A 25596-nucleotide genomic window follows, 5' to 3' on the forward strand; every position below is an offset into this window, starting at 1 on the left:
GGCTGGGTTGGACAACTTTTATGGGATACCGTAAAATTAACTTCCCAGGTACTTTTTATTATGTGGTTGTACTGATACTGTTCTTTAGGCCTATGGTTGCTGACTTTCTATCACACCTTCATATGAAATTAACACAGATTCACTTGTGACAGCCAGAGGCACAGTGTTGCAGAATTAGTGTGTAATTTGTGTGTGTGTGTGGGGGGGGGGGGGATTCAGGGTAAAATAATGCATTTGCAGGTAAGTTAGACTTGTACTGCATTAGGAAAGCTGAGAAATCACTATTTTCTTTCATATATTTCCAGGATTGTATTGAATTCTGTGATATGATTCCCTTGTTATTTGATATAGTGCTCACTAAATGTGCTGTTTATTACCACTCCTTTGAGTTCCTCTTTTCTAATTTATGCTGGATCCCCTCCATTCTGGCTTCTATTATCCTCTCCACTCCACTGACACTGTTCTGTCCAAGGTCTCTAGCAACCTTTTACTGGCTAAATTTCAAGCCCTCTGCTCCTTCATCTTCCTTGACCCCTTGGCTGCATTTGACACTGATTACAGTACCTGCCGTCTCAAAATCTTTCCTTTCCTTGTCTTTCATGACTCCATCCTCTCCTGCTTCCACTTCTTTTCCTTTCCCGCTCTCTGTGAGAGAACCCACAAGGCTCTGTCCTTGACCCCCTCCTCTTCTCCCTTTACACTCCATCTCTAGATTAATTTATCTGTTCATATGGTTTTAATTGCAGTCTTTACACTGATGTCTCAAATACATCTTTGTACTCCTCACATGACTTCCTCAGTCCAGTATCACATCTGAGCCTGTCTCTCTTTGACCTCTCCTTCTGGATATCTTGTTCTCAATTTAGGCTTAATATGGCCGGACTGAACTCCTTAGTTTTCCTCCCAGATCATCTTCAAGCTGATAACCTGGGAGTCAGTTTTGATGCTTCCTGTTTCCTAACTGTGTCTAGGTCTTGCCCATTCTGCCTCTATAACATTTCTTTGATCTGATCATTTATTTCTAGCCATACAACTAAAGCTTGTTCAGGCCTTCTATTGTGCCTGTCTTGACTACTGCATCCTCTTCATCCATGGACCCTCTGACATCTACATTACCTTACCTAGTCTAGTTCATTCAAAATGCAGCTACAGATAATCTCCCTTGCCTTTCACGCTCATGAGTGGCAAGTGTGTATTTGTATCAGCGCTAGTGAAACAATTCCAACAGTTGGTTTAGTCTGGATATGTCCAGTTGACTGGAGTTTTTTCAGTTTTCAGAAATGTCATCCTTTTTTTTTTTTTTTTAATTGAAGTTTGTGTAGGGTACACAACCAATTCTAATGCACTGATACTTTTAAATAAAGAGGGGAAAATACCCAGAGGGTACAATCATCAAATATAATTTCAGGTCATTAGGACTTGCCTTTGAATCTGATTTCCTCTCAGTGTGTCACTACACTTTTTACAAAGTGAAAAGGCTACTAAAGAGGGTTTGGCACATTCACTGATGCACACATTTGTGGTTTTATCAAAACATGCTTCATGCTGAGCTAAATCAATGGCAACAGTTGTCAAAGTACTTGGTCGGATTTTTAATGCTGTTAGGAAGTTTAGGATGTACTTGGAGTGGTTCATTTCTGTCCTCCAGTGGTATAATCCTGAGACATACGGAGCACCTACTACTTGCACTGGTGTTAAATATTGACAGATAACTCAGGGACCAGTCCTACAAATGCTCTGTGTGTACAGAACTCCCAGGGGAGTCAGCAAAGAGGAGCCTTGAACGGATTGGTCCCTGAATCCTTGACAAGGAGAGACACTTGAACAGTTCCCGGGTAATTACATACAAGTGAATGAAGTGCTCAGCCAAATTCTGTTCCCACTGAAGTTAATGAGAGTTTGGCCCAAAATTTAAAGTACCTTATCTGTTTGCAATTTACACTCCCCAAGACCAGAATTTAATTTTCTAATTTAAAAAAAAAATTCAATACCAATAGCCTCATGCTCATAAGTATCCCTACAATAACAAAGTATAGTGCATGTATGATGGAGATGGAAAAATTCAGTAAGGAAGTATATTTTCATCCCAAGTTTTCCAGGACTCCTTGTAAGCAGTGAGTCATCTATGGTTATGAGAAAATCTTATGTCTTTTCAAATAGTGCTGGGAAAATCATCCAACGCAAACTCAAAATATGGCCAGGGTTGTTGATAGGCCCGCTGGGGGTGGCACACAGTTCAAGCAGTCCTGCTCCAACTGTCAAATGAATCTCCTGGACTCTGGGGAGGGGATTATGATTTCATTTGAAACCATAGGAAAATTAGTGGGTTCCGCCGAGTTTCTTTGACTGTTCAGGTTTGTTCAAACTCAGAGGGCATGAATCCATGTGAATAAACTCTTCCCCTGTGATACAAAACCATCAGGTCTCATAGCTCTACTTTTAAACCAATACACTAGTGTTTAAAAGGAAGTTGAACTGTGTTTGTGATAGGACTTGGATGCCAGCTTTCAGCATTAACCTTAAAGACAACTTGAGGCTGCAGTGACTGAGGGAAGTCCTGAGAAGTGGAGAGCTAGAAAAGTGTCAGCAGTTAGAAGAGATTTGGTTTTAGAGCAGTGAAGGACTGAGTTGGTAAAAGATCCTAGCTGGTTGTGGTTGTAGAGGTGCTGGGGAAGAACTTCCTCTCCACAGCCAGAGGCAAGTGTGGGATCTGGAGGCAGCCACATTGCAGTAGTTAAAGTAAAGTGAAACTGGGCAGGCGGAGGGAGATTCTCGCTGCACCAGCCAAATAGGAAGTGCTTAATGCACCACATCTGGGGGGGGCAGTGAGGAAGTTTCCCCTCACAGTTTAGTAAAGGAAGGAGTGCTGTACATCCCCCTCACTTGAACCTCTGCTGGTGTGTCTTCCTTGTGGGTGGAGCCAATGGGGAATGTGCTTGTTGGGTGGAAGAGAGGAGAATATTACAGGAGCTACTCTCCAATCTATTTCTCTTACTGTCATCTCAGACACATACACAGACACATACACAGACACATATTGCTAGCCCGGAAAGGCTTCATTATGGTTCTGTGTTAACAGATACAGGTCCTTCCCCCTCCTTTTTGTTTTGAATAAGGGACTATGGCTATGTCTATATTGATGGCGGCAAAGTCGCTGCCGTCAGATCGATTTATCTGGATCAACTGAGTGGTCAGTGAAGACCCGCTCAGTCGATCCAGAAGTCGACGCTGTTAATCCACCCTCACAAGTGGCATAGCGCTGCGTCGATGGGAGTGCAGAAGAGAAGCAAAGCAGTCGACAGGAGTTACGCAAGTGTTCTGCGTAGTTTGCGTAACTCCTGTCGACTGCCGCCGAATCGCCGGGGTAAGTGTAGACCAAGCCTAAGACTTGGACAGTCTTGTATGTGCCGGTGTCACATTTCTCAGCCATTGCAAATTTTCTCTGACAGGTGAAAACTAAAGAGGAGGGGTTAGATTGTGAAAATGTATGCAAGGTATTAGTCTCTGTGCTTAGAACAAAAAACAAGTCATAGGTGAGAAGGAAGAATTGCATTGCAATAACAAGATATTGTGAAATTAGTAAACTGCTATTTAATTCATATTGCAAAAGGTTGGTTGTAACTAGGAAATATGGTGTGTGTAACAACAAAAATAGAGGAACGTGATAGAGAGAAAACTAAGTTTTTACACAAAAGCACATATTTCTCTCAATCATAAGATATTTCTATGGCCCCCCTTCACTGTGGCATCTAAGCGCCTTCCAGATTTTTATGATTTATCCTCACAACACTCTTGTGAAGTTGGGGAGTGCTATTATCCCTGTTTTACAGATTGGAAACTGAGGCACAGAGAGACTGTGACTTGCCCAAGGTCACACAGGATACATATGATAGAGCAGGGACTTGAACCTATGTCTTCCACAACCTAGGCTAGAACTCTAACCACTGACTAGCATCTTTCATATCTATACATATTTACAGGGTACTGTCACCTTTTCCTTAATCCTGACCATTCATTCATTTTTCAGAGAACCCTCCTAACCTTTTATTTGATCCTAGATAATATCAAAATAATTTTATATATTTTTTTAATTAAAAAGTTTCTGGACTTCTGTCATTTTAAAGCACAGGTTAAGATTATTTGATGGCTTATTGCCTGCAGTGTCTTCTCCACATTTTGGTGAAAAGTTCCCAGGAAAGGTTTTTAAGAGAGAACAACTGAATATGAAGACATCTATCTTCATACATTTTCTATAGCAGGTTTTATTTAAATATCTGTTGGCTCAGCCTGTGTGTGTGTGGAATGTTTTTGTGGGTTTATTTTAGTAAAGCGTGTTGGATGAAAGGTGCAATATAAGTGCTAAGTATTAATTATTACTACTTCTTCAGCTGCTATCTAAAGTTTTTAAACTTGTTGGAAATGCATAAGGCATCAGGGAATATTCTGTGCTTGTAGATACAGCATGTATTATACAATCCTTATAGCAGTGTCTATAATTTTTTTAAATCCTTTTGTTGATTTACTGTAGAATGATTCCTATGATTTTCAAACTATGGAACATTCAGTCTAAAAGCAAGAAATGCGAGAAAGGTAACCGGCAAGAGGAGATAACATAAATTTAATTCTAACATTGCTCTTGTTCTTGACTACATTCTGATTGGCCAGCTAGATGCACAAAAAATCTTTAGTCACATCTATATCTCTCTGAATACCCATTGTGAAGAAGAGCAATCTAAGGTCACCATACTTTAAACACTGCCTGTCAGGTCTCGAGAGAGAGTAGATATGTTGGAATCATCTGTCAAGAGAAAATGTGGCTAACCATACGAAACAAACACTTTTCATTTGATAAAACAAAATTCCATTTTGTATATTCTTTATTTTAATTTTTAGCTCTTCCTTAAGATTTTTCATTAAAGTATGTCTCCATTGCAAGAAACAATTTGTTGTTTCCTCTCTAAATAGGTAGTGAGATCAATGCATTAGCTTGCAGTTCAAGTGTTACTTCCCCCAGCTATTCAGAAAAGAAACATCCTGTATTATAGCAACAAATTTTCATTTTTTTAAATTTTTTTTTTCAAAAACAGGGCACAGTGCAGGTTCAGACAGAGATTAAAATAACTGAAGGCAACTACTTTAATATGAGTGATTCAACACCTGATCTGTCTTTTGAAGACCTCTCTGCATTAAAGCTTACAGAGTTTTAAGTACATAGTACTCAATGGGTCAAACATATCCCAATTTTAACACTGCTGAAATTATGATATTGTGAGGAATTAGCAGACCATGTTGATTTAAATAAATAGCATTATATAAATGGTGCCAATGTGTTGGTCATGCAAATACATTACTGCATTATATCAGTCACACTGACTTAGCAAGCTTTTAAGGGCTTCCCTTAATGATAACAAGCCCATGCTTTCATTTTTATTCCACTATTTTCTTTTCTTTTTATTCTACTCTTTTTTTTTCCTGAAAGCTGCCTCTTCTAACTAGTCTAGATGTCAAGCTAAAGCACTTAAATATTCAAAATTCTCCACCTTTGGGGCTCACACTGAATTGTCCCTAGCCTTAATAAGAAACTTGTTGGGGCAAGACGAGAACTGGAGGTATTAAGAGAACTTCACACACTTAGCATTGAGGACATATATTAATGTTTTGCACCGATTTGGAAATAATCTTGTTGTTCTTGGTATCCCATAGATGGTACTAGACAGGAAGACGTGGAAGGTGAACATAGTGAGGAAGAACACTGGTTTGGAAATTCTTCAGAGAGCCCATCGGAAGCATCATATGGAGAAGTCCAGGAAAATTTCAAGTTATCTCTTGAGGATAGAATCCAAGAGCAGTCCATTTCCCCTGATACTTCTTTGGGAAGTGCAACTCCAAGCAGCAGCACGCTGGAGCTGGTAGCTATAGACAACGAGGCTCTAAGAGACACATTACAGAGCAAAGAACACCTTTCTCCTGATGCGTCATCTTTGTGTGAAGATGAACCTCCTGGTCCAAATAAGCCACTGAGTAGTAACCTGAGAAGGCTTCTGGAGGCCGGTTCTCTCAAGCTGGACACTGCTGTCACCATCAATGGCAAGGTCGAGTCCTCTGTAAATCTTGGCTCAAATCTCTCCTTCTCTCCCCCTACTCATCATGCCCAACAGCTAAGCGTTCTTGCCAGGAAGCTTGCTGAGAAACAGGAACAAAATGACCAATACAATGCAAGTAATCGGTTTATATGGAATCAAGGGAAGTGGTTGCCAAACTCAACCTCCACCTGTGGTTTGTCCCCAGATTCAGCTATCCTGAAATTGAAAGCTGCAGCCAATGCAGTTCTTCAGGACAAATCGCTTTCGAGGACTGATGATACTATAAGATTTGAATCCTTTTCCTCACCTTTTAGTTCCCAGTCTGCGAGCTCCACCTTAGCGGCTTTATCAAAGAAAGTTAGTGAAAGAAGCATGACTCCTGGGCAGGACCACCCACCTCCAGCCAGTTCTTTCCTTTCCCTGGCCTCAATGACCTCCTCAGCTGCTCTTCTCAAGGAGGTGGCTGCCAGGGCTGCAGGCAGTCTGTTGGCTGAGAAGAAAAAGACACTAGTTGCAGAGGATCCCCTGCAGCTTTCGGAGATGAAGCAAGAGAAAGTAACTCCACCACAGTCTTTGGAATTATTGTTACTTCCAGTCCCTAAAGGCAGAATTTCTAAGCCCGCTAATACAGGTATGGACCCTTGTTTTAATTATCAAGGTAGGCATGTTTGTTTTGTTCTAGATGTATTTAACTCTTCTTCCCTGGTCTCGTTTGTATTGTTTCCGCCTATTATGAAAATAAGAATAAAATAAACAATAGGCTAGCTTTTAAACTACCGTTTGAAGATCAAACCTTCACAAATGTTTCCATATTTGAAAGGTAATGAGTGTACAGTTCAATACATTTTTTTTTTTGTTCCATACAAATGTATTTTTTCCCCACCAAGTTCAGAATAGGTCCACTCAAGAAATATTTAATGGGGAAGATCAAAGAATCCCTGTCAGAGAGCTTATGGTATCAGTGAACATGTACAAAACCAGTGCTTTTGAAATGTTGGACAAGGAAGAATTTTCCCTCCTGCTGTCTCTGTCACAAATGGACTTTTGTATAATCGCTTACTACCCTGTCCTAATTTACCAGAGTATATTATTATATTGCCACTTTTCATTAAAATTTTCTGCAGAAGCACGAACAAATCTCACATGTTCATTCTTTCACAATTCTTTGTCATAAAAAATAGAAGAAAATGAACTGCTTTTTCCTAATTCTGCTCAACAAAACCTGCTTTATACTTCTTGGCCCACCTCCCATCTTCCTCAACTAGTTGTGTTAGTATTCTAAGATATAGACCTATCACAAACAGAACTGCTAACAAAAGAAATCAGGAAAAAATGTGGGGAAATACATTATTTCAATTGCCAAAACAAGAAATATTAATATTTCTAATATACTGTCATTTCTTTACAAAAATTGTATGCATCATATGTTCATGTTCTCATGAACATCTTTATGGAACTTAGGCATTATCTTGCTGGCAATGAAAACATTCCGATAAACAGGATGAGGAAACTGGTCAGAAGCTTTCACAAGATAAAAGCTTAAGTGTTAGTTTGCTAGGGATTGTCTACATGGCAAAATTTTAACAGTATAGTTAAACTGATATAGCTTTGTGGACACTCTTATTCCTCCATAAGAGGGTTTTTTCAGGTAAATTTATATTGCTTTGGAAGAGGCGTAAATTAAATTGGAAATAAGCCTCTTATACAGGAGCAAGAATGTCCACTCAGGGAGTTATACAGGTGTAACTTTATTTAAAATCACATTTTAACGTTATACTGGTATAATTTTCTTACATAGACAAGTCCTTAAAGAGAGGGGATAGCATGGATTCAGTTATATTTAATATACTGCACAATTCCAAAAATGTTAATATTATCTGTTTATTTACTGCATATGCAAAAGGTGTTCACATGATTAGTTACTTGATACGGAAAAGGAATGCAGGAGAGAAACTTTTTTATTGTAGTAAAATCCAACTTCTTATGTTTGGCTAACAAATTGTGAATTGTGGAATCTTATCTGTACAGCCAGGAAAAGAGGAGTACAGTCTTAAGTATATGTGCAGTGCTGGCAATTCATAAACTGGCTGTGATGCAGTGAAATTTCTAGCACCTACTCTTTTTGCTTATGACTCAGGAATGCTGAATGGCAGTAATGGGTGCGTGTTACCTCAGGTCTTTGGTAACCAGAAAACAATCATTTCCATTTGCTTTATATATAAAAATATGATCAGTTTAAATGCACTGGGCCTTTACTAACCTCAGTGGGCATCCAAACAAACTTTATCATGATAGATTAATAACAAAGATATTTGCTGAATTCTAGCTCCCTTTCTGACATGTTCATTAGTTTTTTACTTGAAAGGAATTAACGAAAAAATAAGGAATGAAGAGAAGCAATCAGATAGGGTTTTTGGATTTTGAAGGAATTTGGTTCTCTGTAATCATTCTTTCTTCTGTAGACACGTACAGCTTGCAGAAAGAGGTCACTGTTGCGTGACTTTTGAGCAGTAGATATTACAGTACTCCTCTAAAATATTGAGTTGGGCACTTGATCATATATATTTGCTATGAAAATAAATGTCTCACATTCCTTTGATTCTTTTTGCAACCACGGTTTATGGCAGTAATTCTTTTTGCAGCCATGTTTTTATGGCACTAAAAGTATAATATAATATTTCATTTTATAAAGTTTTGTCTGTTTGTGTGGGCCTTCTCTTGAAGACATGCTTGTGTTGCCAGTAAGATAAACATGTTTTCCCTGAAGGCACTGATTGGCAGACTTTCCCATATATTTTATAGTTGAAGTATATAGCTGCTTCCAATCAGCGTCTTTCACCAGCCGTGAAGATATAAGTGGTAACCAATAGTCAGTAGGATCAACTATATAAAAAAAATAAGGAAACAGCAAGGGGGGGGGGGGAATATGGTGGAAAGGAAATATGCTTGTAAAAAGAAAAAGAGGCGCTTTTAACAGGCCTACACCATGAATTAAGCTTTGAATTCATAAACGTTTTTAGTATATAAGCAGCAATGGCACATCAGATTGTGGTCTTATTCTCACATGCTAACCTTAGTGAGGCCTGATAGTTACTCGGGTGGGTGATGCCCAGTAAAATTCAAGGTGGTACAGGAAGAGACTGAAGTGGCAGGCCCTAAATCACTATCCCAGCAGTGGTATGAAACATTTTAAAGTTGGTAGTGCTGTATTTTGGATGAAATGTAAAATGAAGTCCTGTTTAAGATCCCATGCCACTTTTGCAAGAATATGGATGTTAGTCCCTATGCCTGGATTAAATTCCAATTTGAATAAGAGCATTTTGCCTGCAACACCTACAACATTCTTTCTGAAGTTTCAGTTGGATACAGCAAGTCGGACTCTCCTTTCAAATGCACCAGCTTTACAGTCATGCAGCATCATAGAATTAATTGGAGTTGTTCCTGATTTTGCATCAGTATAAGTAAGAGATGAATCAGGCCCAGCATTCTGCGTTTCTTATGCTAAAGCTTTGTGTAATGTTATAAGCAGCTCTTTTGTTCCACCCCAGAAATGGCTACATTTTGTGGTGGATGACATAGTTCCTGTATACCAGGAGTTCTCCTTGTTATCAGTGGAGGTATACTTGCTCACTCCAGTTCTGGCTTTGGCCTAAAGTAATGTGCTAAATTGCTGTTAAGACATCTTGTTTATAGATGTATTATTAATGGGTTAGAAAATAGGTGACAGAACTTGCTACATTTATTTCTGATTCCCTTCAGATGATAACCAGTTGCTGAAAAGGAGAGAAGATACAGGGAAATGACTTGATGAATAAAAATGCTGCTAATATATATTTCTGTAGTTTTGTCTCTTACCTTTTACAAAGAAGTAAGGAAAGATATGAAAAAAGTGAAACACTCGCAATTATAGTGTTGGTTTCTGTTGACTTTTCAAAGATGCAATGAGAGAGTAATTTGATAATATATTGAAGAAATTCTCCTCATGAAGTTTTTTGAAGCTACAAAACACACACATTGAAAATGTGCTCTTTTTCTCAGGCTTGTTGATTAGGTTAGAAGGACTATGTAATCAGACAAATTATATTTTTGTCTCCTACCAGCTGGTAGGAATTATACTGCAAAATGTTACAAAATCATTCTGGAGGTTTTATTAGTTGGTTTCCAATCACAGGAAATGTTAAATGTGATGAATTCTTGCAGGTAGAAAATAGCTGATGAATATGGTAGGTAATGACCTGAAATAGTCTGGAAATAATCCAAATAGCAGGATAGACACTACTGATTTCTGCATTTTCAGAAACAATCAAACTGTCTTTTAACAGTCACAAAAATTGTCTTCAGTTCAATGACAACATTACAAACTGCCTCGTAATGGGCAGAGGCATTTGTCATGAGATTTCAAGTCAACGGCAGAGACTCTCCCTTCCCCTTAGCCTGGTGATTATTCTATATTTTGTAGATAAATTATATTTGCTTGACAAATACATTTTTTCTTTCCTGGTCTTGGTTACAGTTCCCTCCTACGATGGGTGATACTGTGCAAAATAGAGTCCAAATGTCTAGAAGAGCAGTAGGTCTAATGCACTGGCAACCAGAGAAACAGGATAGAAGAAGAAAACCCATGACCCTAAGACCACCTGACGGCTGAAGTGGCAGCAGCATCTGCTTGAGCCATAAATAAAGGAGTTGAACAGCAGAGATTCTGAAATGACTCAGTACTGGAGTAGAGCAGTCAGCATGGTTTTTGGTTAAGAAATGTGAATTTTTCTGTCTTTAAGATCTTATTTTTCATTATGCAGCCAATGCTGGAATGCATCACTTTTAAAATCAAGTGTTAAGCATTTTTTCCCTCGTCAAGTTGATAGTGGATAGGAAATTTGGCGATCGAATGATGTTTGTGAGAAGTACTTGTCTTAGTGCAGCCAACTCATAAGGAACACGAGGGCCAGGTGAGGAAGAGTAGCATCACATACTGGCTATCCAATGAGTGTTTGCAACTTTAACCTTATAAATGAATCTTAAATTACAGCTTTCAAGAGGGAGCATAACTAGATTAGGGAAATGAGGATATGAAAGGAGAGGAATTGAAACCTTTGGTGGGTGTGGGTGTTTAACCAGTACTTTGTCTCTTTGCAGTTGAAATTCTAAAGTTGTAAAATGATATTTGGGTATGTTTATGAGGGGAAATTATTCTACCAGTGGCTATAAGGAATGTTCTCTTTTTCTTTTCCCCTTCCATTAAGCCCCAGAAGAAGAAGGAGGAAAACCTTTTCAGTGTCCAATCTGTGGCTTGGTTATAAAGAGGAAGAGTTACTGGAAACGACACATGGTGATTCATACAGGTTTAAAAAGTCATCAGTGCCCACTCTGTCCATTTCGCTGTGCACGCAAGGACAATCTCAAATCACACATGAAGGTAAGGGCAGTGTTTACTGACAATGAAGAAATTGGCTTAATGTATCAAAAAAAACCCATTTTTATGTTGTTAAAAATCACGTAATTTGAAAAAAAAAATCTCATTTCCATAGCTGTGCTACTAATAACGGCTTATTAAAAATGAAAGCACAAAAAGATGAAAAATAAATTTTAGGTTTTAAAAATTCAATTTGTTTGCCTTTTGCACTTCATGTAACTTGGGCAGTGAAAACAGACTGGTCAGTTTCACTTTCTGGCTCTCCTGTAAAGCTTAGTTTGCTGACACTTTAGGGTACGTTTAAAAACAGAACAATAACTGTTCTCACTGTAATATGCTTTTTAAAAGACTGTTTCTGTTAACTTTAGGTTTTATTTATTTGTTTATTTTTACACGATTTACATTTCAAACCTACCCTACCTGAAGGTTAAACGTCCATGTTAAACTGGACAAAGTGAACAAATTCAACAAAGAAACTTAATGGAGAGGCCGTTTAAAGTGCTGCAGGGGTAAAAGAATGTGATGTGATGGTTCTTGTGTGCCACAATATGTGCTTCAATGCATGGACACTGGAGATGCAGATGGACCTTTGCCCATGCTGCCTATATATAAAGTTACTGAACAGAATTGTTAAGTTTCCTTCATTGACATACTTGATCTGGTATAGTAGCAGCACAATTTTTGTTACTGTTTGAATTTAAGTTATTTATAGTTATTAACACAGATAAATATGTTTAAAGTGCACGGGAATATTGAGCCTTTAGGCATGATATTGTTATGTTACAGCACTTGTTACATTAAAACATTTTAGAACACTGGCCCAGATTCTGATCTCACTGACACCACAGCAACTATTGACTTCTGTGGAGTCATCTGGATTTATACTTGTCAGGTTACAGGGCTAGCTGCACCTCTGTCCCCTCTCCAGTCTCTGAGTGCACCACTGCAGCTCTCAGTTCTTGTGTCTTTACTCCTCCTGAGATGGAACCAAGCAGTTCTCCCGCTCTTAGACAGAGTCCTGGGCAATGGTCACCTGTGTATCAATTGTGCTTACGTGGCAGGTCTGACTGGGCTCAGTACCTGTAGTTCTTGTCTTCAGGAGTCGGTAACCAGTGGTAAATACAGTGACCAGACAGCCTTCTCAAAATAAAATATTGTTTAATGTTAACAGTAGGAACAAGACATAACAGAAGGAAAAACAGGGTTTTTTAAACAATAAACAGCCTATATGCAGGTCTGTTTTACCTAGAGACTTGTCATCCCTTGACAGAAACTCTAGGCAGGCCTCTCTTTATTGTCTCCCACAAACAACTGCCCCTTCCCTAGAGAGAGTCATTTTTAATCCCACTGAGAGGTCCTTTGTTTCAGTTTCTGGGACCTTCTGGTTCTCCTTTGTTTACAGTTACGTTGACAACTAGCATGCCAGGTTTTATCCCAATAGCAGTTAAAACAGTGTATTTATAAATCCATATAAAAAGCAAAATTGTAATAGAAATAACAATGGACCCTTACCTCCAGCGACACTAGCTAGCTGTGTGCCTTTATGATATAGACTTTAGCTTGTGACAGTATCACAGCTGAGAGTTACAGGCTTTATATAGGTTATATTGTCTTAAAATACTTCCAAACAAATCAATAACCAGTACAGTAAAGGACATTTACTTAAATCCTTGGTCATAAATAACCATTTTAGACAAGTATTTATGTGGATGTGTGTGGTGAGTTAAGAATAAAATAAAAACAAACCTTGAATTCGAATTTTTATAAATATGATTAACCCTACCACCAGCGCCACATGTACACACATTTCCCCAACGCTGGCAACCTTTTGCAGAAGACTTGGTAACATCACCACTTTCTCTAAGATGTTTTACTTACAGGAGGGGTGTCCACATACTCCCCAACCAAGGGCCACTTTGATATAAAATTCCTTTAGTTCATAAAGACACTAGAGGAGTTGAGTAACTACTAATCTGCCCTGAGACTGGTCTCATGGATGGTCTCACTCTGACACCCCTTCTGATCAATGTGTGTGTGAGGTCCTTATGATTCTAGATGCGATTCAGAGTGTTGATAGTGATCTTTAAAACCTTTTATGGCTCAGATACAAGTTATCTGTCAGTCTGTATCTTTCCACTATTTCACCATCATGGCTGAGATCAACTGGCATGTACTTGAACAAAGTGTCCCCAGATTTAAACCTCTGGAGGCTAGTGACAGAGTGTTCTGAATGGAGGGCCCTCAACTCTGTCATTCATTCCTCCCTTGTGCCAACAGAGTCTGCACGTCAATATGAAGTAAAAGCCCATCACTTTTCTCAGGCTTCTATCTGTGTGGATGGGGTATAGGGATGTTGTGTTAGGTTTACTCCTGGTTTGTGGGGTGAAGTGTATCTACTTGGGATTTATATTGGTTAACTAACTCGGTGTGCTTTTAAAAACAAAATGTTCATACACCCAGAGTCAGTTTTAAGACATGAGATTTTATAAATGCATCAATAAGTAAAATAAACTGGAGCAAATTACAGCCCCCTTCTCCTTGATATATAGGTGAGGCCTGCAGACTGCAAGTGTCACCACTCAGTGCAGTCCGATGTCACAGGTCAAGGTGGAAACTGTGGCCTTCACTGGTCACACCACCATATTAAAGATGAGAGGATATGTTTTACAGGGTTCTATGGGCCCCATTCAGTCTCATGAGCTCACTTTGGCTGTCTCTGGCTTACCGGATACATTCAGATTATCACAATTACAGTAAGAGTCTGGAAAATATTTTCTGTTGATAGTACAGTGACATAGGGGCTTGAGATATATTTATATATATTCTCTTCTAAGTAGGCCTGTAGTAACAATGTGGTGTACCAGGGAGGACAAAATCAAGGTAAATCCAGAATGCATGTATGGCTGGTGAGGGGGCCAGAGAATATATGTTTGATGAAGTCACTGTCACTGTGCCAGAATGACATGAGTTCCCTTTGGTGACGGGGTAGGCTGATGACCCCCCCCCCAAAAAAAGGCACCGATTTATTTTAGAACAATATAAAATGTTTCCTTAAACCTCTCTATTAAAAGAAAGCGTTTCCAAAACCAAAAGTACATAAACATAAAACACAAACAAAAAACTAGAAGGAAAACCAAAAGAAATAAAGTAAGTAGAAGTAATAGGGTAAAACAAAAACTGAAGCTGTTAATCAGAGGCACAGTATTCTTTCTCTCCATCTGGAGATTTCATAGCCCTCCAGTGTCCCATCATTCCTCTGGAACTACTTCCTCTTACACTATGGCAGGTAAGATAAAGAGGAGAGTCTCCTACACAAACTGTTGCCGCTAGCCAGGTCCACTGAGTCTACTGTAAATTCAGGCCAAATCCTTGGCTGCAGCCAAGACTGTATGCCATCTCCAGGTCCTATGGTTTCACAAAACAAAAGAACGACTCAAAAATGAAGTCTCTAATGGAACGTATCTGTTAGTCAATCTGCACCAATTGCTCAGACAGGATTCCACCAAAACCCAATCCTTTTTTTTTGTATAGTTCAGTTTTGAGAAATTTTGTCTCCAGTTTTTAAGTTCAGTAGTGCAGGATGGCAGACAAGACCTTTCACAGTGTTCATCCTGTTGCAGTCATCACATGTAGTCATCAAAATCTAGAAGCCTTTTCTTAATTTCATTTCTTACCAATCAGTGTAGCCCTGAGTCACAGTACCTGTACCCTCCTCTAGAATTGTAAAAGTTGTGCACCTTTTTCAGACCTACATTGTAAGTAGGGATTCTGAGTTTTGATTTCTATTAGTGACTTGTAGGTGTTTGCTTGTGGCTTCTTTCTTACCTTTTCATTTCTTAGAAAATCAGTTTTGATAACTTTATGTTAAATATGACATGCCAATGCGTTTGGCGCAGAATACAACATTGCAAGGAGCAGAACATTTCTGGTGTCTTGACCTCAGTTACAGAACATCTGGCTACAGGGTATTGTACTGATTCTAACCCTGACCGTTTTCAGATTTATACCTACCTTTTTTGATGAAGCCTTTATCCAGGAAGGACCCCTTCCTACCACCAACATGCCACTGGAGGCAATGAAGTGAAAGTCAGGAAGGAAAGTGGAAGGAAAAACACACACATATACCTTTCATGAGTAAAGGAGGCTGTGAGAATATTGTCGTTTAGGGCACAAGACCGTTTTATGTTTAATTGTTGCATGGCATTTAGATTCTATAATGATACCATTAGAAATACCTAAAATAGATCCAGTACAGAAATGTAAACTGAAATTAGTTGTTTTATTTGCCTGTGATGGGACAAAAATCATAACACTTTGCACAACCCCAAGTGTTGGTCTGTACACTTACGAGTTTGGAATTCCTATCAAGTTTGCTCACAGAAATTCAGGACTCATTTCTGGTACTGCAACAATGATTTAAACTGGTGCTATGCTGTGGAAAGTGATGTTGATTCACAAAATGATGGAAAAAAGAGGGGTTCTAAAAAAAAAAGAGGCAACAAAGAAGACAGAGAAGGGCTCAAGAACTATCTGCATTCATGTACAATTGGAATTTATTTTTGTAATTTAAAAAATAATAATATGTACTTACTTTGAAATGGAAGAGAGTAACATATGGGAGAGTGAAAATTTGGGAAGAAAATCTGTTTTTTCAGTTTCCCCTGGTAGGTAGATATAGATGAAATTCACCTCAGAACACTGCTGGAGGCATCAGTCACCCAGCTTCCAGCCACTCTTTGGAGCATTCACACCCTAGTACACAGCTTCCTGTTCCACTTCCAACACTACTTGCAGAGGGACTGGTTGAGATCACAAAGTTACATTCCAGAAGAGCAACAGGGTGTCAGTCTAAGGACTTAAGAATAAGCATGTGACCAAAAATAATGATAAATGTCTATATAACACTGAGCAAAAATAGGGGTGAAAATTTCCTAGCAATTGGAGAGCACCTTGACCCAGCAGACATAGTAAATGTTACTGAAGCATTGTGGAGTGACAATAACCAACAGGAGGCTGTATTACTTGGATATAAACTATTCAGAAAACATAAATTAGATTGTATGGATAAGTAGAATTATACCCAACCAAAGATTCTGTGTGAAGAGGACCATACTGTAGAATCTGTAGAAAAAAATCCCATGCTGTAGGAATACAAATATATTAGGTCCTGATTAGAAAAAAAAATACTGAATGCACAATGTTGAGGAATAAGAAAGATGCAATTAAGTCTAAGATGGTGATAATAATGGGTGGCTTCAAATATCTGTGTATATAAACTGGTCAGTTTTCACATTAGGACAAAGTGAAGAGAAGAAATTGATTGATACCTTGACTTATTGTTTTTCTGAAACAATAGTTCTAGAGCACACGGGGCAGAGGCTATCATCAGCTTAGACTAAATAATACAGCGGAGTTAGTTCAAGAAGTAACTCTTGCTGAATTGCTAATTAATAGTAGCCCCAATGTAAGTAAATTCAACATCCTTGGGTGAGAGATCTTACCAAAACTAGCATGGTAACACTGAACTTTAGAAAGGATAGTTTTGTTTTAAAAAAAGAAAAGGTTTGTGAGGAAATATACCCTAAATTAAAAGAGAAAATTATAATTTTTGGTCTTAGCATAGAGATTTCTCAAACATATCCTAACAAGGTCTCAAAAACGTGTAAATCACTAAAAAAATAAAAAGGAAGCAGGAAGGCAAAATGGGGTGGGGAGAAATATGGTTAAATTGCAAGGTTCAAGAAGGTATTTGAACCAATTAAATGTCCTTTAGAAAATGGAAATCCATCCCAAGTGAAACTAATAGTAAGGAGTATAAACTATGGCAGCTAAATTGTCAAACTGTAATTAAGAGGTCAGAGAGAAAAATGTTTTTTGGCTATTTACTTTTTAAATTCTACGTGTATTAGACTCAGGAAGTCTATGAGAGAATGGTGGGTCAACTTGACTGCAGGGGAGGTAAGGGAACAATTAAGGAGGGTAATGATGTTGCATAGAAGCTAAAGGTTGTCTTTGCATCAGAATTCACCACATTGGGGAGATACTTTAGAGCTACTCTTTACAAGTAATAAAGGTGAGACACTGTGAGAGGGTGAAGTGCCAAAAGAAGTAGTTCTGGAACGAGTAGGTATCAATTTATAGAGCAATGAGTGAACTGCACCAGATGATGTACATCCAAAAGTTCTGAAATAATTTAATAATAAAGTGACCAAGGTGCTGAGAAAAATGTCACTTATTAAAATCAGTCAGTAGACTGAAATGATGCAAATCTTGAACTTGTCCTTAAAAAAGACACTAAGGGTTGATCGTGTAAATCACAGACAATACAAGAGAAACTGGTTAAAATGACAAAAATAGAATAATAGAACACCTTGAATAACAGGATATGATAGGGGCACATGGCTTCTGTAAAGGAAAATCATATTCTCATGTTCTAGGATACTTTGAGCATGTCATCAAAATAATGGATAAAGGAGATTCAGTTGAGATAATTAATTTGGCCTTTAAAAAAGCCTTTGGCAAAGTCACTCACCAAGAGGCTGTCAAGAAAATTAAGTAGTCGTGAAGTGAGGGGTAAAGTACTATTGCAGATTAGAAATTGGTTAAGAGACAGTAAAACAAAGGTAGGAATAAATTAATCAGCCTGAAGTATGACAAAAGGTTAACTGTAGATTTCTCAATACTAAGACTAGAATTGTTTGATGTATTTAGTAATGGTCTAGAAAAGGGGATGAACATTGAAATGGCAAAATTGCAGATGATGCAACATTACTTAGGGGAGTCAAGACTAGGAGAAATTGAGAAGATCTTCAGAGGGACTAAACAAAGCTAGGTGACTGCTCAGCACACTGGAAGATGAAATCCTTGTTGATAAGGTCATGCTTATTAGAAGGAACAATTTAAACTAGTCATGCACATTCAGGAAAAGTACCTGAGTATTACTGCAGACAGCCGAATGAAAACTTCTTCTCAGTGTGCAGTAGTGGTTAAAAGAGCAAACAAAATGTTTGAATGTAGGAATGTGGGACAGCAATAATACTGAAAATACTATAATGTTGTTATATAAATAGATGATATGCACTCATCTGTAATTCTGTATTCAGTTTTGCTCAATCAAAAAGATGCATCAGAGATAGAAGAGGTTCAAAAATGGGTAACAAAATGATTAGTGGGATGGTAATAACTCCCTATGAAGAAAGAAACTGAGAAGAATTAAAAAGCTTAGTTTAGAAAGGAAACAACAAAATAGAAGTAATTAATGTGATGGAAAAGATAAATAGAGCTTCTTTTTATTCTTTCTTGTAATATGGGACCAAGAGGACACTGGATTCAACTGGCAGAAACAAATTTAAAATTGATGAAAAGGAAATATTTTTAACTCCTACCTAATAGGGTTCTGCAAACATGCATATGCTAAAGTTTAAGTGAGTAGATCTACTGAAGCCAATGGGACTACTCGCATGCTTCAGGTTAAGTGATGCAACAGACATTTCAGGATCAGGGTCTTCACCTGTAGAACCCATTGCCACAGATGTCATTTCAGACCAAGAGCACTGCAGGATTAAAACAAAGTTTAGACAATTTACACAGACAAGGAGAACATCCACAGTTACATTAAATAGGATAAAAAAAAATAAGGGTCTCATGTTCCAAGGCATATGCTGATAGGATTTAGGAAGAAACTTGCCCAAGGGACAGGTTATATTATAACTGTCCATTACAGGGTGTATTGATTCTTCCTGTGAAACATCTGGACGTTGCCGTTGGCAGAGAGGAGACTGGACAGCTGTCGATTGACCATCCAATATGTCAATAACTAAATTCCTTTCCTGCAGTCCAGGACCAGGAAGTGAATGATAGTTAAAATCCTTTTCAATGAAAATGATCATTTTCTGTTTTTCTCAGTATTTATATTTTTAAATGATTTATTTATTTATTGGAATTTTAAAAATACTACTATAAGCATGCTAGCTAGGGCTCTGGAAACTCTTGTTTCATTCATTTCCTATGGTTTAAACAGGACTCCTTGAATTTGGATCCAGTGAGCAAGAAATTTTCCTTTTTCCTATTGTATAATCTGCAAAATTGTAACCTAAAGTGCATTATGTTTCAAAATAAAGCAAATCATGGTCAGCTGGTGATGTTGCTATTGTGATCTGTCACAAGAGAAATCCAAGCTGGACCGACCCATTGCCTTTCTTTGAACTCTGTGGAAACTACAGAGGTGGCATTCGGAGCCCCTGGGAAAAGAATCTGGGCTTCCACACAAACTTTGCCACCTGACAGCAGGAATGGCTTTGACAGCCTTCAAAAGGAGTCAGATTTATGGTTGTGACATGGGTCCTCTGGGAGAAGAGGTTAAATATGGGGGCAGGGAGCCATTGATTGGTGGGGATACTAAATGCAAGATGCAGCTTGGCACACAGGAATTCAGTGGGTGTAGGAGAGAAAGTTGCCATACTGAAAAATGGTTGCAACTATTAGCACGTCTCAGAGCCTCTTCATAAAGAAGAACGCCACTTATGTATCACAGCATTTCCAGTAGTAGAGATAATTTGGTTAGCGTTTTCATTACAAAATCTTCTTATTCATAATATATTACACAAATGTTCTGCTGTAAAGCAGGTTTGTTTTAAAACCCACTTCGGGTGCTATGAGGACTGGGTTTCAGCATTAACTCTGAATTTCTTAGTTTTTGTTACTTGCAACTTTAACATCTTAAAATTATTTTTGTCTGTAATTAACACATTTGTATCACATTGAGAATGTCATTCTGTAAACTTGGTGCAGCAAGCATTATCTCGTACTGTATGTTTGTACAGCATGTACACAACGAGGTCTGATCCTGTTTAGGGCCTATGTGTACTGCTGCAGTACAAATCTTAGCAGCATCAATGAAGTGTACTTTCACTGAATGCAAAAGGGCTAAAGGACACAAGAGATACGATTGCTTCGCTAACCTTACATCTCTGCAGGCCTGAGTTCAAATCCTGTTTTAAATCACAAGTGAAAATGAATGTGTTGATATCAGCTGACTGCCATTTTGTCCAGATTATACAATCACCAAGTAGAATGGAACAAATTTACTTCTCTGGCAGTCTTTGTACAAAGAATACCCAGGGTTGGAATAGCATAGTTGTTAGAATCTGGATTTCAAGTGCATTGGGAAAGCTGTATAAGAAAGTTTGCACAGCACCTGCTAGCATTATGCTTGTTCTCTTCATGTCATGAGTACTAAATTAATCTATAAATTAGAAAGAGTGTCAGAGTGTGTGTGTGTGTGAGAGTGAGACACACACAAGTGGTAGTTTCTATAGGCTATGATTGGGGTCCCATTGTACTGGGTATTGTACAAACACATAGGAAGACATGGTCCCTGTATGGACGAACTTGTGGTCTAAAAATAAGGAAGGTAAAAGTTATGTTCACCAGGTCACACTGAATAAAATAGAATGTGATGCAAACACTGTTGTATTATGTCATAACAGAATCTTTCATTGTCTGCTAGAATTGGTTCAACAAACTATTTCAGTGGCTATTTGGTGTAAACAAGTACTGTGTTTTTCTCATAATGGAGGATTAATATGGACCTAAATTGATTACTGTAGTTGCTATACAAGTTAGCATTTTCTAGGTGTACACTGAAAAATAACTTATAGAGAGCTATAGACGTAACACTTAACAAAACACACAATAAATAAGGTTCTTGTCCAGCTGCCTGTCTGATTTGAGAAGTCAGAATTTTATACAGTGATAGGCATTGGGGCCAGGTCATAAAGGTTGATTCATACAAAAAAGACCTCCAGTTTCTGTGGTGCTGAAACAGGACATCTGATTTTTGACCTGGGTTCAGAACTTACGTTCTTTGCTCCCTAGATGGTGTCATACTATTTTTATTAGAAATTGATCTTTCTGCAAGAATCTTGTAATGAAATGTTCACTAATGAGTTGACATTTAAAAATGTGTGTGAGATGGATATAGAGAAAAGATCTTTAGACTATTTGTATAACATTTTCTTTAAATGTATGTGTTTGTTTTCAACCATATAATAAGGTTCATCAGCACCAGGACAGGGGAGAAACCTTCCAATGCCAGCTATGCCCTTTCACCTCCTCCCGCCATTTCAGCCTGAAACTCCATATGCGTTGCCATCAGCACTTCCTCAGGACAGAAGCCAAAGTGAAAGAGGAAATCCCAGAAACTGAAGTCAAAGGGTCACCACAGCTAAATAATTATTCCTGCCCTGGGCAGCAGAGGGAAGGAGGATCTGAGCTTACAGGGACAGCGTCTGTGTCTAAAACACTTGATGTGGCTGGGCAGGCCAGTGCTGGTGTCCCACCTTTACTAGTAAAGGAAGAACCCAAAGATGACAACAGCATCTCAGCTACATCCTTTGCTTTCAGCACTGTTGACAGAGCCACCAACAACACAAAGCTGAAAGACTCCTCCGAGTATGTGGCCAATACAACGTCAGCACTATTCAGCCAGGACATCTCTGTTAAGATGGCATCAGACTTTCTCATGAAGCTGTCAGGTAACTGAATGACAGGCAGCAGCTGCTGCTCCTCCTCCAACTAAGAACCCTCTCTTGGAATTGCCATACGTTTATTTTTTTTCACCTGACTTTAAAAAAAAAAAAAAAATCCTCTTTATTTTTTTGGGAGGTCACACCTAGTTATTATATATGGGGAGTGGGAATAGGAACTCCAGATACTGTTACTGAGTCCCTGTGACCATAGACAAGTCCTCTTGAGCACGGTTTTCAGAAATGCTGAGCATCCACAATTGCAACTGAAATCTGTCAGAGCCATCGCTGCCCAGCATCTGTGAAAATCTAGCCTTTAACCTTCTTCGGTGTTGTACCTTCTCAGAAATGGGCCTGATGATGCTGGAGCCTACTTCGCAGGGGTGTATGAGGCCTAGTTAATCAATGCTAATAAAGAATGGAAGATGTTACTTCATTTTCTTGATCATTACCATCAAAATGTTTGTAGCCCAAGAGGCATGTGAAGAACTTCTGAATACCTATATTTTTTTAAATTGAACTTCATGTTTACTGCAGAGCATGATTCTATTTTTTTCTCCCTTGGAGTGTTGCTTGCAGAATAATTTTATGAACTGGAGTATGTGTGCCTAGGGAGAATCTGTTGTCTTTTCTGTGTTCTATTGTTGGTTTGACTGAACATTGCAGTATTGGGAATATGCCAGAGGTGGGAGTGGGCATTATTAGCTAAACATCTTCAAAGGTTGGACTTGAAAACTTAAAGGAGAGGAAGGGGAAAAATGCTTGGTAGAGAATCAGCTCTGTCTTACATGGAGATCGCAGTCTCCAAGGTGATTTCCATATGCCACTTCTGCACTTTGGACATTGACAATACCCTTTTAAATGGAGAATAACTGGTCACTGCATTCCTTTAAATGGAATGTGACTTGCATTTCAGGAAATGTCATTGTCGGGTGAACCAGAGGGTCAAGCTTTGCTCTGATGTCCCTCTGTTCAGTGACACTTCAGTCATGTCTTTTGGAATGGCTTACTGTCCTCATCTGCCCTAGATCTTTGTACCTCTGGGAGTGCACAGACTCTTACCTGAGAACACAGGATGGAATAAGGAGAGATGGAAAATAAAAGGGTCATAGAGCCAAACAAAAAAAAAGGAAAAAGGGAGAGGAAAAGAGGAATGAGAAGTCAGGAAGCATAATGCAAGGAGAATAGAAAACAGCTCTCATTAAGTTTAAAAAAAAGCCATGGAAATCTCTAGATATTAGAGGTATATGTTGACATATTTTCTCTCTTTTTGTTGTGTAAAAACATTTTTTATTTGTTTGTCTGCATCTTATTTTGTTGTTGCTGTTGTTGAGTTTCAAACTTAAACCGTAGAAGAAGCCCATTTTTTTTGTTCTGACAACTAGTTTAGATTAGTGTTGCTTAAGTGCATGTTATGTAGTAAGTGGCTCTAGACCTCAGCTGTATTGCACTGTAGATAATAGAGCTCATGATGGCTGCTTACATCATGAACTGAGAGCAGAAAGCAAGAGGTGAGAAAGCCTGATAACTGGGGAAAAAAAACCCCACAACATTTTGATCTGTTGTTTTTCATGTAACAGTTGATGGGAAGCTGTTTACAGTTTGGCAGACAATCATGTTTTCAGTGACTGATCTGTTGGCATCAGAAAAAGGATACAAATGTACATTATTCATGCAAAAAGACCCATGCAGTTATTTTATGGTGACTTACTAAAGGTCCTGAAACCTGACTTGTATGCACTGTTACCTAGCAACATGCTATAAAGTCACTGGGGGAGTGAGATGTATCTGTAATTTTGTGTGTGTGCATCTTTGGATGAAAATGTACTGTCACAGTTACCAAGTTTACTACACAAAAAAAAAGATATGTTAAAGGGGAAGGAATGTATTTTCTGGAGGGATTGATATTTTGAAACATAATTTGTAGTGCTATACGTTTAGTTGGTGTTATTAGCTATGCAACGTGCATGTCTATATAGCAGTAGCAGTGGTCTTTTATTGGGCAGGTCTGATGAATACTAGCTGTGTTTGTTCTGTTTCCAGGTTTTTCAGTTACTGTACTGGATCCATCCAGTCCCTTTTATTAGTTTCTTACAAGGATACTGTTGTCTATTAGACCTTAACTGTTCAAGAATATAAATCTTTTGACTTCTCAAATGCATATGACAGATTCTTCCCAGAGATATTGTCAGACTACATGTGACTCTTTAGTTTGTTTCAACTCTTCTGAAATAAAAGATGTAAACCAATTCAGCAATTTTAAATCCAAAACCTAAAAAATCCCCTGAAATACTTTCCAGATTTCATCATGCAGACTCAAAACAGTTTAATTTAGAAAGATACTTGCAAGCTCTTTGTAAAGTGCTTCCTAGTGTTTTATTTTAAATGAGACTAGTCTACAGATTTTATTTGGTTAGGGGTGTAGGATTGGAAGGGATCTCCTGGGTCATTGAGTCTTGTCCCCTGCTATTGAAGGGAACCCTGTCATAGAATTCTGTTCACAAACTTATTAAGCTCTATCTTAAAACTAAGGTTGTTTACCCTGACTACTCCATTGGGAGGTTGCACTAGAACCTCACTCCTCTGATGGTTAGAAACCCTCTTCTCATTTCCAGCCTAAATTTATTCATGGCCAGTTTATATCCATTTGTTCTTGTGCCAATAATGTTCTTTAGCTTAACATCTGGGAGGGAGTTCAGCCCTTTATCTCCTCCCCACAATGTATTTATAGAAAGCAATCATATCCCCTCTGAGCCATCTTTTTGCTAGGCTAAATTAACCAAGCTCTTTTAATCTCCCATCAGAAAATAGGCTCTCTATTCCCTGATCATCCTCGTAGACCTTCTCTGCACCTGTTCCAGTTCAAATTCAACTTTCTTTTACATGGGTGAGCAGAACTGTACACAATATTCAAGATGAGATGTCATGGATCCACAGGTCTGGTGCTTTAAAACTGCTTTGGAACAGTCCCTGGGAGGTCCCCTTCAATGTGCCAGACCCTTTTTGGGTCTCACTCTTTCATTAGGGTAAGCCGCTCGGATTCACTGCCTCCTTGGACCAAACCTTGGAGCCTTCAGCACCCTGCTTCACCACGTGAGCTTCCTTCATGCTCCCTGAGATGGGCATCTGAGGGAGATTTATACACCCAAAGGAAGCAATGCATCCCCATCTTCAGTATCAGCAGTGACTCTCAGCCAGCATTGTAAAAACAATAGGGTTTATTAGATGTCTGGAACACAACATAGAAAAGCCTCGGCTAGTACAGAGAAAAGAAAGTTACACGTTGGTCCATTTTGGTTAGCCCAGAGCCCCAGCCAAGTGGTGTGTCGCCCCTGCACTCTTGTTTTGTCCCTCTCTGTCCTCTTTGTCCAAATTCCCTGGGGAGTCACAGCTGGACCCTCCTCAGTCCTTTGTACTCCAGCTGGTCAAACACGGCTGGCTTCCTGCAGAGCATTGGACCATCCATGGTTGTTAGTTGCTAGGTAGCAAATGTCCTAGGGGTGGTTTTGCCATTGTCTTCATGGACTCTTCAGTGACACGGGCCACAAACTCGAGAAAGCTAGGCATCAGCGAC

General features: G+C 38.7%; 1 protein-coding gene across 1 annotated transcript in view; it reads left to right on the forward strand.

Annotated features, from left to right (window-relative positions):
• ZNF827 (zinc finger protein 827) overlaps nt 1-25596 on the forward strand; it is a 131596-nt gene that overhangs the window by 16765 nt on the left and 89235 nt on the right. The window contains exons 2-4 of the mRNA XM_067552002.1: nt 5704-6714; nt 11327-11499; nt 21551-22031. Coding sequence (XP_067408103.1) covers nt 5704-6714; nt 11327-11499; nt 21551-22031 — 1665 coding nt within the window. The remainder of the gene's footprint in view (nt 1-5703; nt 6715-11326; nt 11500-21550; nt 22032-25596) is intronic.

The sequence above is a fragment of the Emydura macquarii genome, unplaced genomic scaffold (assembly GCF_026122565.2).
Source record: "Emydura macquarii macquarii isolate MOO-44397 ecotype Brisbane River unplaced genomic scaffold, CSIRO-AGI_Emac_v2 contig_1363, whole genome shotgun sequence".
Lineage (NCBI taxonomy): Eukaryota > Metazoa > Chordata > Testudines > Chelidae > Emydura > Emydura macquarii.